This window comes from Malania oleifera, chromosome 7, assembly GCF_029873635.1.
Source record: "Malania oleifera isolate guangnan ecotype guangnan chromosome 7, ASM2987363v1, whole genome shotgun sequence".
NCBI classification, from domain to species: domain Eukaryota; kingdom Viridiplantae; phylum Streptophyta; class Magnoliopsida; order Santalales; family Ximeniaceae; genus Malania; species Malania oleifera.
Window position 1 is genome coordinate 23,955,469 of NC_080423.1, and position 20,022 is coordinate 23,975,490.

The following is a 20,022-nucleotide window of genomic DNA, read 5'->3' on the forward strand; positions in this document are numbered from 1 at the left end:
GTTTTTGATTGAGAAAAATACACGTTAATGCGGATGTAGAAAAAGTAACAGCATTTGGAAAATTCTCTTTTTGGTGAAAACAAAAATGATTCTAACATTTTTGAAATAATTTTTGACCTTATAAAAGTATTTTCCAAGTATGTTAAAAGGTATCTAGGTCCAAGAAATTAACCTAAGAATTTCATGCATCCATATTGAAATTATTTGAAATACTTACATAAAATTTCCTATAGACTCTTTTAAATTTTCAATTCTTGAATTCATTGAGGTCTTTATACTTGCTTCATTTTTCTTTGAGCTTTCATCAAGTTCTCTTTAATCCTCATGCTCTCATGATCTTCAAGCTTTATCTTTGAATCCATTTTTGAATCCATGCTTTAAGCTTCATATTGATCATCCTTCTTTCAAATATAAGCTTTCATGAATCCTTCTGAACACTTGACCTTGCATTCTTCATTGAACCCTGAAATGACATCACTTAACCAAATATGTTAAGTTTCACTTGTTTGTTAGCATCAAAACAGGATGTTAGGCCTTGTAAGGCCAACAGTTTCCTTGTTCCCCAAGTTACTTGGAGTGTCCACCACGTTTTTATAACGTTCACATTTGAAAAACTAATTTTTAAAATTTTCCCGTTGAAGTTTAAAATTCAAATTCCCGTAGAGTCAGTCGACTGGACAGGTGACTGGGTAGTTCATTTCTCAGAGTCAGTCGGCTGGACAGGCGGCTGAGACCTTTCTGTATGCCAGAAATAAGTTCCATTAATTTGTCAGTCGGCTGGCTCAACCACGTTCAAAATGATCAGTCAGTTGGGTGTGTCATTCGGCTTGACTGATCTCAATTCAAGTCAGTCGGCTGGGCAGTTAATCGACAGTTATATTTGTCAGTCGGCTAGGAAAATTCAGTGCGTTCTGGTCAGTCGGCTGACTAGTCCCATTTTCTGAAAAACTTTCATTTTTGATTTTTAAACTCTTTTGTTGTTTGAAAGACTTAAATGTAACTTGTCAAAAATATTTCCTAGGGTTTTAAAAATCTGGTCTCTAAGTCCATATTCAACCCTAAAAGAACTTTAAAAATAATTCAAAAGATATTTAAAATATGAAGCACTTACATAAAGACTTCTAAGACTTTGAACATTCTTGGCACTTGAGTCTTCATGCATGTCTTTTCTTTGAGCTTTCTTGCTTTGCTTTCTTTTGCCTCTCTTACTTTTCTTCAAGCTTTGATATACTTTTAAGTTTTCTATCATATTCTTTTCCTCTTTAAAATATCATCGTGAAATCCATGTTTTAAGCTTCATATGATCATCCTTCTTTGAAGTATAAGCTTGCAATAGATCCTTGGCCTTGCATTTACATGCTTGATCCTTGTGAGTCCTGAAATATCATTACCCAACCAAATATATTAAGTTTCTCTTATTTGTTAGCATCAAAACAGGATGTTAAGCCTTGTAAGGCCAAAAAGTTGTGTTGTGCAGGACCAGGTAACGGGGGAGCTAATCGGAAGGGACCTAAAGTGGGGCACCTATTTCCACTACTTTTTCCTGTTCCAACACTTTCTCTAGTTTCTTCTATTAAGTCTTTTGCTTGTAATAATGTTTCAGATCTTAGTATGGTGTGGCATTATCATTTAGGCCATCCCAATACTCAGATCTTATCTTATGTATTGAACTCTGGTTTACTTGGTAATAAAGAACGTTCTTCTTTGTCTCTTGAGTGTGCTTCTTGCAAACTTGGTAAAAGCAAAACTCTTCCCTTCCCTTTGCATGCTAGTAGAGCTTCTCAATGCTTTGATCTTATCTATAGTGATGTTTGGGGACCTTCCCCGGTTAGTTCACATGAAAAATTTAAATACTATGTGACTTTCATTGATGATCATAGCAGATTTACTTGGGTTTACTTTCTTTGCTCTAAATCTGAGATTTTTCATACTTTCACTGAGTTTTAGCGTATGTTGACAATCAATTTTTTGCTTCTATTAAGACATTACACACAGATTTTGGTGGTGAATATTTGTCTGCTGAGTTTAAGGCATTTTTGGCTTCTAAAGGTATTATTCATCAACGTTCATGTCCCGCTACTCCCCAACAAAATGGAGTAGCCGAACGCAAAAATCGTCATCTCTTAGATGTGGTACGTACTCCCTTGCTGGAATCCTCTATTTCATCCTTGTTCTGGGCTGAGGCTCTGAAAACTGCTACTTGATTAATCGTTTACCTTCTCAAGTCCTACTCATGGAGTCTCCCTATTTTCATTTATTTGCTAAGAAACCTAGTTACGATAACTTCTGTACCTTTGGTTGTGTATGTTTTATTCATTTACCTCCTCATGAGCGACATAAAATATTTGCTCAATTTCTTCGATGTGCATTCTTGGGATATAATGTGTGTGAAAAGGGATTTGTTTGTTATGAGCCTACATTACATTGTACACGCACTTCTAGGATTATCATTTTCTTTGAAAATCAACATTTCTTTCCTGTGTCCTCTGTACCTTCCTCATCTACTGTGATTCTCCCCTCATTTGATGAGTAGTTCTCGGATCCTCATCAAGTTAGTTATCGTTTTAAACCATGTATTGTGTATACACGACGCTCCCGCTCAAAGTCTCTTTCGGTGGCTCATCAGTTATCTGATCCCACCATGCTTCAGATTCAGTCAATTGCAGAACCTCCAGAGCCTTTGGTACATTGCTCTCCTTGAGTTTCTGTATCCCCGGATAGGTATGGGTTTCCCTCTTCTAGTTCTGGAAATTCTGTTTCAGCTTTTATTGTTGCATTGTCAAATTTAGATATTCCCACAGCCTACTCAAATGCTGCTAAGCATGATTGTTGGCGACAAGCTATGCAGGAAGAAATTGCCGCTCTAGAGCCCATTCACACCTGGGACATTGAGCCTTGTTCGCCCACCATTGTTCCTCTGGGTTGTAAATGGGTTTACTTAGTCAAGGTCCAATCTGATGGAAGTCTGGATCGTTACAAAACTCGCCTTGTTGCACTTGGGATTAATCGAGAATATGGTGTCAATTATGAAGAGACCTTTGCTCCTGTGGCTAAGATGACTATTGATTGTACAATTCTGGCTATTGCTGCTTCCAGTGATTGATCACTACATCAAATGGATGTCGAGAATGCTTTTCTTCACGGGGATCTTAAAGAGTGTATTTACATGAAGCCACCCCAGGGCTTGTTTCCCTCTTTGACTTCACATGTGTGTGAGCTTTTTCGCTCTCTTTATGGTCTCAAACAAGCTCCGAGGGCCTGGTTTGATAAATTCCGCACTTCTTTATTATAATTTTCATTCAAGCAGAGCAAGTATGACACTTAATTATTTCTTCGGAAATCAGACATGGGTATTGTTGTTCTTTTGGTTTATGTTGATGATATTGCGATTACTGGTTCTAATTTTGCTTTACTTGCTCAACTCAAGACTCATCTCTTAGAGTCCTTTCATATGAAAATTTTGGGTCTCTCACATATTTTCTTGGTCTTGAGGTGAATCGTAGTCCCTTTGGTATTTCACTCAATCAACATAAGTATGCTAGTGATTTGGTGGCTACAACTGGCCTTCAGGAGGGTACTTTTGTTGATACGCCCATGGAATTAAATGTCAAGCTTTGCAAAGAGGAGGGTGACTAACTTGCTAATCCCAGTTTATACCGGAAGTTGGTGGGTAGTCTTGTCTATCTCACCATTACTAGACGAGACATTTCTTTTGCTGTACAGCAAGTCAACCAGTTTCTTCAGATTCCTCGTCATCTTCATTAGGCTACTGTCTATAGGATCACATGCTATGTTCAGGGCACTTCTGCCCATGGTTTATTCTTCCCTGTAGGCAATTCTACTCACCTTGCTGCTTATAGCCATGCTGATTGGGCTTGTTGTGCGGATACACGTCGCTGGTGTGTGTTCTTAGGTGATGCATTGATCTCTTGGAAGAGTAAGAAGCAAGACACAGTTTCTAAGTCATCGACAGAATCTGAATACCGGGCAATGTCTTTTGCTTATTCTGAAATTATTTGGCTTTGAGGTTTGCTTACTGAGCTAGATTTTTCTGAGACCGATTCTACACTTCTACATGCCGATAATACAACTGCTATCTAGATCACAGCCAATCCTGTCTATCATGAGCGCACGAAGCATATTGAAGTCGATTGTCACTCTATCCGTGAAGTATTTGAAGCTCGTGTTATCACTCTTCCACATATTTCCTCTGAATTACAAATTGCCACCAAGGCTCTCACTCGTCATCGACATTGCTTCCTAAGTAGCAAATTGATGCTTGTTGATCAACCCACATCAATTTGAGGGGGGGCTGTCAATGGAACAACAAACGGAAAAATATTTCTTTCCTTATTTCAGCTCACAATTATTTTCTTATTTCTCCATTCATTATTTTGTACAGTTAGCATATATTTTCTTAACAGATTATAGTTTACATGTGTAGAGCTAGAATCATGCTAGAACTTATTTACTTTCCATGTATAGCATTCTTGTAAAGTCTATATATAATATACAAAACTCAAGGCCAAACCATTTGGCCATTCACACATTACTTTGACAGTGATAAACAACAAAACTCCACACAAGCTTGCAGATATGGTTTGTAGGTGAGTTTCCTAAGGAAAGCCATTGCAGATTGGTGTTCCAGTTTGGTAAAGGGCCCTGACTTCTCGGCTTTGAGGTTATTCCCATGAAGATTCTTTTTTGACATAACAATTGAAGAAAAATGGTCTCGAGATTCATATTCTAAATTTCTGAATTTACAAGACAGGCCTGCCCCAAGAGAGGAGCCTATCAAGGGTGATCACTCTCTTCTTGATGGCTAGCCTTGCAATGAATTGAGTGTCTGAGTTGTTGTTCTTCAAATATTGGTTGATCTTATTGTAGCCGTGACTTTGATTTTGGAGAGAGTTGTTAGGACATTGCATATGAAGGCTAGGGTTAGGATTTTTATGCATTTGTTGTATGTTTGTACGTTGTCTCTTTTGAGAGGTCGATAGGACTTTTTTTGAGATAACTAGCTTATCTAGAGATGGGCTTGTGGGTAGCTAAATATATTTTATTAGTTCAAGCCCATATTTTGATGTTGTGCCAAAAACCATTCTTTCTCTATACAGCCCAACATATTCATTTAATTATTTTTAATCAATTGGGCTTGTTAAAATGGTTACAAATTAGGACACTTTCTTTGATTAGAAAATTGCACCTAAACTGTAATTTGATAAGGTAGACACTAGTTGAACCTAAAAAATGAGGACCTGTGATCTATGTTGTTTGTAAATGATATTTTGGTTAAACTAAAGGTGAAGTAGAATTTTAGTTGGAATAATGGAGAGAAACGTTATAATCTAGAGATTGAGATAACTAGAAGCAAAACAAAATACATGAAATGTGATTTTGGTCATTGTAGGAGGATAATGGAGAAAATGTTAAACTTAATGTTCAAAAAATTCCTATTATGAGTTGATTTTGCTACCTTGGATCCATTATGCAAGCTAAAGGAGAAATTGAAAAAGATGTGATGTATAGAATTAAAGCAGGTTAGTTAAAATGAAGTACTATGAGTGTGATGTTTAAAGATCAAAAAGAAAGTTTTATAGGATGACCAAAGACCAGCTATTGTATTTAATTTTTTTTTTCCTATTAAAAAACTAGCTATTGTATGGATCAAAGTGATCGGACAACTAAGAAACAACATATTCGAAAAGGTTGTAGAATAAGAATGCTAAAATGTATGAGGGGGGTAATTAAGATTTAAGGACAGAACAAGGGTATGGTAAGATACTCATGGTGTCAGGGTCTTAAGAGCTATTTCTTTTGGCCTTTGAGATATCACATCCGTGACACATGGCATCTAGAAGAAAATATAAGAGGATGGCTAGATGGTTAAGCAGTATCAATGTAAATCTAATAATGCTCTATTAAGGAAGGGTAATTTAGTTGTTGCCTGAGGAAGTAAGAGGGGGAAATGTTGGAATAACTTGGACTGAGATACTAAGGATTTGATAGCATTACAACTTTTTGAGGGTAGGGTATTGCTTTGGTTCATGAGGAATTGTGAAAAATTGTAGAGCTGGCCCCTCCAAATCGGTCTAGAGGCATAGTTGTTATTGTCGTAGAGGCATTTTAGTAAGTTGTTAGGGCATTTTTTTGCATTTCCTTGAGAGACATCTTGGTTCTTATTTGTTTACATTTACAGTGCTTGGGAGCATGAATTTTGGACTTTGTATTTGGATTTGGGCAGATTTGGACAAAACATACAACTTTGTAGTACATTTTGTCCAAATTCAGGCCACTCCAAATCCAAGGCCTCTCCCAAGGATAAGGTTAGTCACTGGTATCTTGAATTTAACATTTCATCAAAATTTCTTATAATTTCTATTCATATTGGATTTTCACTTACCCGCCTTCAACCCCAATACCATGCAAATTAAAAGAAATTATTCTTTTTTATTTTATTTTATTTTATTTTTTTTCCCCATAAGGGCAAGGCATGCAACTATGATTTCCGGTGTCCACATTACCTGGCCCTTCTTCCAACTGCACTCCCACCTTGCCTGTGCCTGGACGCATTATGCCCGTCTGATTCTCCTCCATCTCTCAACTCCTTTACTGTAAGAAATTTAGTTCATTCTGGCCAAGCTTTAATGACAAAGATATTCTATTTTCCATGCACACTGGTTTTGAATGAATTAGAAATGTCCAAACAACTCAAATCAAATCCAGAATGCTCACTATCAAACATGCCCGTGTGTTCTCAGCCTTAGACAGCACCAGTGTTGTTTCAAATTCACTGTTATAGAATAATAAGCCTTTGGGCTTGAGATTATTTGTACCGGTTTCCGTGTTAATCTTGATTGCTGCACTCTTATTGGATTTAACTACTTCCACTTTCTGTAGTTCCTCTGCACTGGCTACCTCCCAGCATAATCTTGTGAACAATTTCTTTCCCTCTTCCTCTCAGACGTCAGGGATCTGACTTCAAATGATGTCTACCAATTCCAAACCACCGTAACTTGAAGGAACTATCATTGGGCACTGAAATAGCTCTCCTTTGATCTAACTCTGCAGGTCTTACATGGCTGAATGCAGCATCTGATTTAAGCTGGTTAAGAACAACCAGCCATTGAGTTTTCTTTTTTGACAGTTCCTTGTGGTTTATCCCTACTTTCACCGTGTCTGGTGATCCAGACCACATCTCTACATTCCTCACTTGAAATTCATGTTTTGCAATGAATCTGCAAAAATATCTTTGCAAGAAAGTAATTCTTTGGATGAGTTGGCAACATAAATTGTGGTGGGTGGTAAATTTATTGTAAAATGATTCTTTTTTTCTCCATTTTTGTATCAGAGTGTGCAAGTAATGGGCAGCTTTGATGGCTGGAGTCAAGGAGAGCATTTGTCGCCGGAGTATACTGGTTCCTACTCAAAGTTCTCAACAACACTAATGCTTAGACCTGGACGGTACGAATTGAATTCTATTACTGAATTTGTTTGCTGTTATTTGTTCTCCTTATACCCATCCCCTTCCTCTTCTCTAATACATAATTTTGTGGTTCAAAGATATGAGATAAAGTTCTTGGTGGATGGTGAATGGCAATTATCACCTGAGTTCCCTACCACAGGGGAGGGGGTTATGGAAAATAACTTCTTGATCGTGGAATAACTCCGGCTCTGTAGTTCTGGTGTCTGACATGCTAAGCAATTCAGAATCCTGCTCTATCCGAAGGGACCTTGTGCAAGCACGAGCACATTTATGTTTCTTCCATCTTGTTCATTGTTGCATCTGATGTTATCATTGAAGTAGCTCCGCAGTTCTTTTGTTTGGTTTTGGTTTTGGTTTTGGTTTTGCTTTTGTTTTTTTGTCCCTATAAGTTTATTTCAATAACCATCTCAAATTCTAACCAAATTTCTCTAGACTAATAAATCTATTTTATTTGTATGCAATGTATATAGTGATGAGTATTTATTTCATGTTAACATTAATCTTGAAAGTGAAGTTCAGCATAGTTGTCATATATTCTCCTCGCACACTTGAAAGCAGCTGGTGTTACTTTCCGTGATCTTTCCGTCTATTATAGATGCAAAAATGCTTTAGAATTTGAACTTGAAAGGTTGTACTTAGGAGCATGGATTTTGGATCGTCAATTTATATTTGTATGAATTTTAACGAAAGTCGATATAATTTTATTTATTATTATTTGTCTAAATTTGCATAAATTTAAATTCAAGACCTAAAATTATTGTACAGGGTAAGAAATGGTATTTGTTAGCTGAAGTTTATTGGACCAATTTCAGTTATCTAGATTTCTTGAGGAGAGGAGGAAATGTGACGTAAATTATTTTAAATTAAGGGTACTTGGTATTAATTACTAAAGAGATTTATTAAATAAAAGGGGGTTTCAAGAGAAAGGAAATGTCATCTCACAATTTACAATAAGAAATAATGTATTCTCTTTTATTTTTCGAGTCTGTAAGTATCAGGTTGATTATTAAAGTACATATTGGTTTTTTAAGCTTTTTAAAACTTTTTTTAAGCAAATCCTTCGAATCATTTCAGCGAAGTCTTTTCTCTCTTACCCTCAATAAAATAAAATAAATAAGTAGTATTTGTTGTAGTGGTTTTACAATTTTCTAAAATTAGGGTTAGTTTATTGTGGCATCCTTTTCTAGAGAATACAATTTGTACATGTATTTGCGGAGGTTGGCCGAGAAGTCCGAAGGAATACGATTGGAAGGAAGGTTTCTTTGGTTCTAGGTTTGATGAAGATCCAGATCGGAAAGGGGAAGGATTTTTGTGAATTGATTATTGAAGGGGCAGATGGGGATGGCGATTTCATCTCATTTGTTACTTGGGAAAATTTGCAAAAAGGGACGATGATGTGGTCTGAAGATTACTTCTTCATTCTGAAAGCTCAAATCGGAATGAATGGAAAGGTGATTTCAAAATGCAATTTGTATTCTGTAGTCACTGTTGGTGATGATGAAGTTTTCCCTGTTGCTTTGTTCAATTTCTCTGGCCCTTTTTCTGATCTGTTTATTATTTGTTTCTGTTAGTTTTGTATTTTCCTTTGGGTTTTCTCAGAAATAATGCTTGAAAATCTATATGTGGAGGCGTTGGTTGTGAGCCAAGCGAGAAGTTGTGATGTTCTTCCAATTCCAAACTTGGATATGTGTGAGATAGACAGTATTTCTTTTTAAGTAAAAATTTTTAAAAATAAAATTCCTCTTTATTTTGAATATTATGATTTATTTATATATTTTTTTCTCCACCATTTACAAAGAATAAAGAAAATTAACTCTTCACATAGATCACAATTGTAGCAGTCATTTTTGGTTATCTTAAAAATGATATTTATTCTATTATTTTTTTTTAAAAAAAAAAATGCATCTGGGTTTTATTGACTATATTATGAAATATTTGACGATCAAATTATTACTTATGGATTATGTAAGTGTATATATGGATGATTAATTTTTAAAGTAAAAAATATTTTTATTTTGACTTTTAGATTTCAATATGATTAAATTGGGCGTTTTAATAAGTAGGTTTAATGTGTTATTTTGTAAAACAAGTTAGGAAGATCAAAACAGTTACAAATAGTAGATAGTGTCACTTACAGAGATTGTATATATATATATATATATATATATAATTACTTACGCGTCTATAGTTGTACATAAGATCAGAGAATTCTTTCATTTCATAGTATAGAAGTTGAAGTCTAATCGATTTCATTGAAACAGATTACTCGAAGCATTCTGGATGATAGTAGAGGGTGCAATGAATTTGTCACTGAATATCCTTGAGAACCAATTGCAAGAAGCTTGCTTGAGGCCATAAAGAGATTTTTGAAGACGACAAACACGAGTCTCCTCCTGTTTGCAATAACTTGGGGGGGGGGGGGGGGATCTTATAAATTTCCTCATCGAGGACACCATGGAGAAAAGCATTGTTGACGTCCAATTGAAGGAGATGCCAATTCCGAGCGACCGCCACTGCAAGAACACACCTGACAAAAACGAGTTTAGCAACAGGAGTAAAAGTATCATGATAATCCAAACCTTCTACCTGAGTGTAGCCCTTGGCCACCAAGCAAGCTTTGTGTCGCTCTATGGATCCATTGGCATGGAGTTTTGTTTTGAATGCCCATTTATAGCCAATTGATTTTTTTCCAGGTGGAAAGTGTTAAAAAAACCCATGTATTATTGGTTTCTAAGGTTTGGATTTTAGAAGTCATGGTATCACACCAATGGGAGTGTAGCACAGCCTGAGAATATGAGGTGGGTTCGGGATGTTGGGACATAACAGAAAGAAAAGCCAAATGTGGAGTAGAGAAACGATGGTAATATAAAAAGGAGGAGAGACAATGAGCCGTACCTGAGAGACATCTTGAAACTTGTGAAGCCGTGGAGGACTTTGGTAAAGTAGGACAAATATAATCAGTTAAGTGAGAGGGATGTGTGACAGCTCGTTTGGGCCGTGAAAAGATGGGTGGAGGGGGTGGTGGGGGGGGGGGTTGGAGGCGAAGGGGGTGAGGGTGGGGGTGTCGGGGAGGGGACCAAGGGAGGAGGAGTGAGAGAGAGGAGGGGCTAGGGTTAGGTGTGGGTGGTGGAGAAGGTAAAGTGTAGGAAATATGTATATCAGGAATAGAAAGAGGAAGGACTGGAGAAGATGTGGGAGTTGGAGAGACAAGATGATAGGGAAAAATATTTTCTTCAAAAGTGACATCACGGGGGATGAAAATTTTTTTGTTTTCAAGATCGTAGACACGATAAGCCTTATGATGAGTAGGATAACCTAAGAAAATACATCGAAGAGCACGATGGGAAAATTTATGGCGATGTTGGCGAGTAGTTTGGGCATAGCACAAACATCCAAACACTCGCAAGTGCGTATACAATGGGGGTTTCTGAAAAAGAAGTTCATAAGAGAACTTATGATTAGGCTAGGTGAAGGAGTGTGATTAATTAAATAGGTGGCTGTTAGAATGCATTCGTCCTAAAAGGAAATGGGAAGATTGACTTGAAAACGTAATCATCGAGCCACATTAAGAAGATGACGATGTTTACGTTCGACAATACCATTTTGTTGTGGTGTATCCACACATGTGCGCTCGTGAAAAATGCTTTGATCATGGAAAAAGGTTTGAAGCGGGGTGGATAGAAATTCTCGACCATTATCAGTGCGTACATGCTTAACAGTGCAATTGAAATGATTTTTGACCATGGCACAAAAATTTGTAAGGCAAATGAAAGTATCAGATTTCATGCGCATAAGATAGACCCATGTAACACGTGAGTAGTCATCCACAATTGTTAAAAAGTAATGTGCACCAGAGAGTGAAGAAGTAGGATAACCACCCCCATATATCACAATAAATCCGATTAAAATAAAATGTGCTCTTATGTGTATTCAAGGAAAAAGGTAAACGAGTGTGTTTTGCTCTAACAGAAACATCACAAGGCAAATGAGGAGAAGAAATATTTAAGGTTTTCGGCATATATGAAATAGAAGGGTGACCGAGACGTTAATGCCAAATAGTAGTGTCGGAAACACGTTGAGAGTGGAAAACTGAGGCAGAGTGGGGTATATAGTGGTAAAGCCCATCACATACTTCACACGTTCCAATTAGCCTCCTCGTTGATAGGTCCTGAAAGACACAAAAGGTGGGAAAAAATATAGTAACAAAATTGAGATCAGTGGTAAGTTTGTTGATGGATAATAAGTTAAATTTAAATGAAGGTACATAAAGAACATTAGAAAGAGAGAAATTAGGAGAGAATCACATAGTGCCCATATGAATTATAGGAATAATGTCACCATTTGAAAACTTAATGGGGCATGACTGATTGAGAAGCTGAATATTATCAAGAGAAGACAAATTGGAAGTCATGTGATTGGAGGCACATGAATCAACAATCCATTCAGTGTTAGAAAGAGAAGCAGAATGACAAGAGGTGAGGTTACTAGAAAAATTGGCAGAGTTGGTATTCAAGGGTGATAAAGGATCCAAGAGTCGACGACATTGTTCGCTAGTGAGACCAAGGATAGCAATCTCAGAAGAGGTTGAAAAATCGGTGACTGTGTGTGCAGCCATTGAGGAATCAGATGCTTCCATAACGTCAGATAGTTCAGATAAAAGCGCCAAATCGGGTTGAACCCGAGCGTTGCGATGACTAGAAAAAGAACCTTCGATCGTAAGAATTGTAATTGAGAGATCGCCTGAGCACACGTCGGAGAAATAGAAGGAGCACTAGCGATGAGGACTTAAAGATATGGCCGAACAAGACCGCTGCTCGCCCTTTCCTAAGAAACTATCGGAGGATGGAGATGCGAATCAAGAACGTCGGAGAAGACAGCCGGAGTATGATGCTGGTGGAACAAGGGGTTGCTCGGGTAGGCTGGTGTGATGAGGTTGTCGGGTAATAGAGACAGCAGTGGCTTCGGGGAAAAACCAACAGCAGCAGCGGAGGCTGAGAGAGAAGCTCACGGCTGCTCTGCTTTCGACGAGAACAGGGGAGCTCCACGGCTGCTGTGGTGCTCGGATTGCAGTGCAGCAGCTGCTCTGGCTGGAGTTTGCTGGATAAGAAGGTAACCGTGGGGCTGGTGTGGCAGCAGGGAAATAGTAGAGAGAGCTGTGGCTAGCCGAGAGAGAGCCTGGAATGACGAACGTCGGAGACAACCATCGGAAAACAGAGAGCGCCGGAGAGAGCAACCACAGAAATGATTGGAGAGGACGAGAGAATGTCGAACGAATGCCAGAGATTGAGACTGAGAGAGATGAGAGTCCACCGGAGAAGACGAACTGAGAGACAACCTGAAAACAGAGATATGAACACTAGAAAAAAAAAAACGAACGAATGCCGGGGAAGACGAAACGAACACTGCGACGAGAGACTTCCGGAGACTGAGATATGACGAGGGAACTGAGAGAGAGCCGAGGCAGAGTGAGACGAAGCGGAATGAGAGAGATCCGAGACAGAGTGAGATGACGCTGGAGGGAAAAAAATTTCCGAGACCGAGTGAATCAAGAAAGTCACAGCAGAGAGACACCGGAGAGAGGTAGCTGAGAGATGCTGCGAGCACTGGGAGGGAGACGAGAAAGTAGGCGGGCAGTGAAGCGTCGGAGAACTAAGAGAGGCGACAATGATGGACGTCGGATACGAACACCGGAGACAGATATCTGAGAGAGATACAGTGATGAGGGAACTGAGACGGTTGAGCACTGTTGATGAACTGATGGAGATGAGTGATCGGCGAAGACGGCGACGGAAAGCTGAAAACTGAGAGTCTACGATACTGAGCCGCAAACCGAGAGACGAGCCAAGAAGGATGAACGTAGGAGAAGACGAACGAACGCGTTGCCGGCACTGATACTCCCTATGCGGCGCAGTAGAACCTTAAAAAAAAGTGAAAACTTAGGTTAAGAAAAAAGTTTTTTTTTTGTTTTTTTTGTTTTTCTGCTTTGATACCATGTTAATATTGGAGAAGGACGATTTTCTCTATTGATATGATTATAATACAAGGATTACAGGGTATATATACATAAGAGAATTGGAAAAAATGAAAAGTAAATATTATGCTAAAATGAAAAGTATATATCTCTCTAATAAAATTCTATATGTGGAGGCTTTGGTTGTGGGGCAAGCGAGAAGCTGTGATGTTCCAATTCTAAACTTGGATGTGTGTGAGAGAGACAATATTTCTTTTTAAGTAAAAAAATTTAAAAATAAAATTCCTATTTATGTTGAATATTATGATTTATTTATATATTTTTTCTCCACCATTTACGAAGAATAAAGAAAATTAACTCTCCACATAGATAACAACTGTTGCAGTCATTATTGGTTATCTTAAAAATGAAATTTATTATGCTATTTTTTTTTTTAAATGCAAATGGGTTTTATTGACTATATTATGAAATATTTGACGAACAAATCATCACTTATGGATCATATCAAGTGTATATATGGATGATTAATTTTTAAAGTAAAAAATATTTTTATTTTGACTTTTAGATTTCAATATGATTAAATTGGGTATTTTAATGAGTAGGTTTAATGTGTTATTTTATAAAACAAGTTAGAAAGATCAGTACAGTTACAAATAGTAGATAGTGTCACTTACAGAGATTGTATATATATATATATATATATATATATATATATATAAAATTACTTACGCGTCTATGGTTGTACATAAGATCAGAGAATTCTTTCATTTCATAGTATAGAAGCTGAAGTCTAATCGATTTCACTGTAACAGATTACTCGAAGCATTCAGGATGACAGTAGAGGGTGCAGTGAATTTTGTCACTGAATACTCTTGAGCTCTCCCTCTGTAGTTTGCAAGAGAGAGTTGTAGGAATTGAAAGTTTGACACTTGTAGCATCACCTTTGCTTGTTGATGAAAGTCAACGATAATTAAGCAGTTTCAAACTTATTTACTGAATTCACAATGGCGGAGGAGGTGATATATTATTTCATTCTTAGTCTCGCATTCGCTTACAAACATATTAAAGGTAATACATTAATTATTGGGTTTTTGAAATATAGTAAAAGCCCTACTTTGCATAAATAAAAGCTTAAATAAATGGAAAGTTGGTTGGGTTATATAAGTCAATTGGTGGGGTACAGATGAAGAGGCAATCGAGGAGTCGCACGCGCAACCAGTGGTGTAGCCTTGAAAAGGTCGTTTTCCGCCTCGGCGAGCTCGATGCTGGAAACGTTGGGCAGTAGGCTCCAACTGAACCCCTGAATGAGCCTAGCGAAGAGCATCACGGTCATGGCAGTGCCGAGCGTGGCGGCGATGCACCCACGCCTGCCGGTGCTGAAGGAGATGAAACGCAGATCGGGCTCCGTGAGCACCACCGCCTCTGAGCTGTCGCAAGTCAAGTGGCGGTCTGGGTCGAACCGGAGCGGGTCGGACCAGACCTCAGGGTTTCGGCCCAGGCCGATACGACTCAGGAGAAGGTGGCTGCCCTTGGGGATGAAGTAGCCGCCGCCCACAGTGGTGTCGGACATGGCTACGTGGGGGACGTTGAAGGCGGTGATTGGGTGGAGGCGGAAGGCTTCTCTGGCGCATGCCTTGACATAATTTAGACGAGGGATGTCAGATTCTTGGACCAGCCGCTCCTTCCCGACCACCCTGTCTATTTCCTCCGTTGCCTTTTGCAGCAGTTTGGATTGATTTATCATCTCTGCCATAGCCCATTCCAGGGCATTTGATGGATTATCCACTGCAGCTATCATTATCTCCTGTATCAATGCACGCATGGATTGATTAACTTAATTAATTAATTACTTACTTCATACATATATCGATCTCATGTTAGTAAAGATAAAAGTTTTGTTAATGGTTGCCTTCACGTACAATCTTATCTCTAAAAAGAACATGGCATGAGTGGGATGAGCCTGAACTTATATTCAAGAGTTTTTCTCAACTCATGTGAGATTTTTAGGTCCTCATTCCATATATACATCATGAAAAATCTTGTTGAAGATGAGAGTTTATATATTTGCATGGTTTCATTCAAATTGTTTGTATTAAGATTACAGTTCTTGACAATTATTGATATGAAAAATTATCATTTACTTACATAAGAAATTGTAGAATTTGTTTATTCAACACTTTTTATTAAAAAAAAAAAGGAAAAAAAGAACTACATATATATTATTTGCTATAATTGAATTGTACCAAATGCACCAATTTGGTTCTTAAAATGAGTATGGGGTGGGTGTGGCAGGTCCCCTTCATAAGACCAATTTTTTTTTTTTTTAACTATACTGTTAGCGAGATATTTTGAAGTTCTACCGTCTTTCATATACATTAACGTAACACTATCAAAATGTAGTATGGATTGTTTAGCATTTTTTGTCATTAAAACAAAACTAAAAAGATTTAGAAAGTCATTTGCATAAGAATAAGGGATGTTAATTGGGTTTAACTTTAGCATAAGGTGACCCATTTATAAACGGGTCAACTCGAACACGACCTGTTTAATAAACGGGTTAGGCAGGTTTGGGTTGGCTACCCGTAGGGTGACCCGTTTAATTATAGATATATATATATGTGTGTGTGTGTGTGTGCATTTTATTAAAAAAATATTAATTGAAGAGATGTACTATTTTTTTACATTTTATTTATTTATTGTTAAGATATTAATAAATAAAATAAAAAATGTTGCTTTTTTAAAAGAAATTATGTCACTTTATATGAAATGTTTTAAAAAATTTAAAATAAATAAATTATATTTTTAAACGGGTAGGTTTTGGTTCATGTATTAGTCACCCGTTAATAAACAGGACAATCAGAACTCAAATCCCTTTATTCCCTGTCCATTTAAGACCTATTCAAATCTGACCCCTAAGTAAAGGTAAAGATAGTCTTACAAAAGTTTGTGCCTTGATCTCTTCTATTGTCAACAACGGCTCGTTGTTAGCATCCTCAAGGGTAATAAGAATATCAAGCAGGTCCTGGGGCTCCTTCCTTGCAATATAATCATCGTTACGGTTGGACTGCCTCCATTGTTGAATCCTTTTGTCTATTATGGGGTCATGATATTTCTTAATAATCCTATCTGCTTCCTTCATAGTCTTTTCGTGGCCATCCAAGTCAAGCCCAGTTAAGAATGGAAAATAGTCAGATAAACAAAAGGAGAAGAGGCAATCGAGCGCGGTGAAGATAGCCTCGATGTGCTCTTCTTCTTCGACACCGGGACCTCCATCTTCCCTTCCAGCTCCGAAGTATCTCTTGCCGAACATCAGCTTTCTAATCACATTCCCGCAGTAATGCCGGCTTGCAGTTCTGACGTTGACTACGCTCCCAGAGCTTTTGCACTGGTTGAAAACGTACTTGAGGAGATTGTCAGCCTCCTCAGCCCTCTTGTCATGCAGCCATGTGTGTCTCGCAGGGCAAATAATTTCTAAAGTCAGCACTCTCCTCATTTTCTTCCATTGCTGGCCGAAGGGTACGAGAGCAGTTGTCAAGTAGCCCCCGCTGATGGTACGAGACGCCATGGAAAGCGGCCTAGATGCAAAAACAGCATCTTGTTTCTTCAGTATTTCCAGGCCAATCTTTGGACACGAAACCGGGATCACATGGACGTTGCCGAGGCGAATGCATGCGATGTTGGTGTTGAGCTGATTCATGAGGTGGAACAGCCAGCGGAATGTGGGTTTGGTGGTGAGCATTTGAGGGAGATTGCCCACAAGAGGCCAAGGGGCTGGTCCGGGGGGGAGTACTAGCTGGAGTTGCTTGGCTTTGTCACGGAACTGGTGATCTTTTAGTCGAATTTTGATAAACACGGCGAGAGCAAAAAATGGTGCCGTGAGAAGCAGTGCAGTCACGACTGTGGAGGAAGAGGTGGTGGTGGTGGTGGGGGCAACGACGGCCATTTTGCTACTGAGTTAGTTTAAGGCGAAGGAGGAAGAAGTGTGGAGATGTAGGTGTGTGGTGCGCTCAATGTGCAAGGGTTCCTATAATAATTTGTCTATATATATAAATATATAAACTTTGTTTTTAGCAGTTAAATGTAATGAGTGCAATAAGTTCTTCATTATTACTATAAATAAAGGGGGAAACTATTAATGCACATTTAGTTGTGAAATATATATTTTTAAAGAATTTTAAAATTTTAGCTTATTTTTTAAAATTTCCAAGTTCCGTATTCATAAGGTTTCAAACTAATTGCAAAAAAAAAAAGGGAAAAAAATCCTTTTAGTTTTCTAAAATTTATATAAGGTAGTATTGGGATCTTATATTTTAAAGTTTGAATTGGATTTGTATAAATTTTAAAGAAACTTGTAAATAATTCACACAAATCAAAGTACAAAATTCAAATCTATACTCGCATGCACAAAATAATGCACAAAATAAGAGATAGAAATCTTGAATAATAATAATAATAATAATAATAATAATAATAATAATAATAAAATGCATATAATATCTTTATATAAGTTTGAAAATTTAGAAAATAAGATGAAATTTTTATAATTATTTAAATAATTAAAAATGAAAAATAAAGTCATTCCCACAAGCAAATGACGTGAAAACCTTTTATTTGTTCATGTATACCATACTAGTATTTTTAAAATATAATTATTAACTAATTTTTTTTTGTAATTTTTTTAAAAACTAAAAATGACAAATGAAAATTGTTTTTCACAACTAATTAAAAGGACTTTTAACTTTCTCAAATTTGAAATTTCAGCAACAACCAAGTCACACATGTAGATGTCACTAGGAGAGTTCTGGACATAATATATACAATATAAATCAAGTTCTAGCTTTATATATAAATATATATTTTCGAGAAGAAATACATTGAGTTATTGATCAAGAAATAATTTGTGCAATATGAGGATGTCGCACTCAAAGTTTGGCAACAACTGCTCAAAACTTTGAGTTGAGAGTTAAATTTTTTTTTTTAAAAAAGAATTAATTAGTTAACAAGTCACACAATAACTTTTAATTAAAGGCAAATGAAGCTAATGTTTAGGATGGTATGGTTAATTTGATGAATTAATCGAATTTGATAAGCATTCAGTTGATATGATTAACTCAATGAGTTAACCAGATTTGGTGAAGAATTAATTGAAACTTTTGATAAAACAATTTCTGTTAAATTAATTGAAGTGCACACCAAATTTTAGTCACCCACAATTTAATTCAGTTAACTAATTTAACCATAACATATGTAAATGTACTAAACTAAAGATAATTTTCTAAGTTAGAAAAGGCCCAGATTTCACAAAGCCAGCTAGTGGGAGAGAAATGAAATAATGACCTTGGAAATCAATTGAGCTTATAACTCTTAACATATTATATGTGTTAGTATAAATTGATTAATTCAGTTAATCATATTCAAATTGATTAATTCCATTAATCGAATATTATAATCTATGAAATTAAACTGAAACCAAAAACCAATTTTCTCAGTGCTGATAAATGTTTCATCCTAAAAAAGAAAAATCTAATTTTTTTTTTGAATCAAATGGATAAATTTGTGGTATATGAATTATTTGAGCATTTTAAAGAAATGTAAGACAAAATTTTTTTTTTAAAATAGATTTGTAAATGATTTGAGTCACATTTGAATAAATTGGGTCATAAATGAGTCAAATTGTTTCATATAAATGGGTAATAATTAAGTGGGTCATTAATGACCAATCAGGTTTGACAGCACACATTGTAATCTATCCTGCAGAAAAAACTGTATACGAGATCTTCCCCTCCACGTGTCCGTATGCGTATTTCATAAATTATATACATATATATTAACAATGACTCCCCTTTTTAGATCTCTCATATTAATAAGCATAAGATTAATTTATCACATGTCTAACATTTACAATACAGACACACATGAATACATGGAGGAGGAGGTCCCCGTACAATTTTCCTATTCCCCCCCTTAACATGTCCTATTATTTGGAGAAATTATTAGGTGGACTGAATCTTAAGTCATGGTTGATTCTCATTCCTAACGTTTATTTAATGATAATCTTATTCCGATTCTCATTTCATGCAGGAATGGGATTCCTCCTTTTACCTATATATATATATTTTGATTCCTGACTTTTAATCTAAAATCAAATTTTGATTCCTAAAAACACTGTATTTATTATAATATGATAATTTATTTTAATATAATGTAAAAAAAGGACAACCTGATGCACAAAACTCCTTATATGCAGGGTCTGATGAAGAAGTGGACCACAATTGGACTATAGTGTGCAACCTTATTTTACATTTCCACGCCTCTAACCCGTGACCTTAAGGTCACACGGTGACAACCTTACCGTTGCGCCTAAGCTCCCCTTCAAAAGGGTAGCTCGGTGCACAAATGCATATAATATCTTTATTATATTTAACATAAATATTAAATCATCATTATTAGCATTTTTTATTATATATAATAATGTTATAACATACAAAAATAACATAACAATATTAAGTGTTAAATATTATGATATATTTGTAATATGATTATTGATTTATTATACTATTAGTTT

The 20,022-nt window shown here is 36.6% G+C and overlaps 2 protein-coding genes across 7 annotated transcripts in view; one reads left to right on the forward strand and one right to left on the reverse strand.

Annotated features, from left to right (window-relative positions):
* The window catches only part of LOC131159633 (protein PTST, chloroplastic), a 68,320-nt gene extending 60,373 nt beyond the window's left edge, over nucleotides 1-7,947 (forward strand). For 3 of the 6 annotated variants that reach the window (XM_058114677.1, XM_058114674.1, XM_058114678.1), the window contains 3 exons: nucleotides 1,983-2,132; nucleotides 7,352-7,464; nucleotides 7,564-7,947. In XM_058114677.1, the coding sequence (XP_057970660.1) occupies nucleotides 1,983-2,132; nucleotides 7,352-7,464; nucleotides 7,564-7,666 (366 nt within the window). In that variant the 3' untranslated portion in view covers nucleotides 7,667-7,947. Of the gene's footprint in view, nucleotides 1-1,982; nucleotides 2,133-7,351 lie in introns of all 6 variants that reach the window. The other 3 variants (XM_058114679.1, XM_058114680.1, XM_058114675.1) reach the window with 2 other exon arrangements.
* Nucleotides 7,948-14,462: 6,515 nt separating this feature from the next.
* LOC131159634 (tyrosine N-monooxygenase-like) lies at nucleotides 14,463-17,473 on the reverse strand. Its single transcript, XM_058114681.1, has 2 exons — nucleotides 16,396-17,473; nucleotides 14,463-15,261 (listed from the first exon to the last, which is right to left on the reverse strand). The coding sequence occupies exons 1-2, from the start codon at nucleotides 17,398-17,400 to the stop codon at nucleotides 14,623-14,625; spliced, it is 1,644 nt and encodes a 547-aa protein (XP_057970664.1). The 5' UTR covers nucleotides 17,401-17,473; the 3' UTR covers nucleotides 14,463-14,622.
* Between the last annotated feature and the right edge of the window lie 2,549 nt (nucleotides 17,474-20,022).

Coding starts and splice junctions, on each gene's coding strand:
- LOC131159634 (XM_058114681.1), bottom strand. CDS start 17,400: ATGGCCGTCGTTGCCCCCACCACCACCACCACCTCTTCCTCCACAGTC. Junction 15,262..16,395: donor AGATCAAGGCACAAACTTTT/GTAAGACTATCT, acceptor GCATTGATACAG/GAGATAATGATAGCTGCAGT.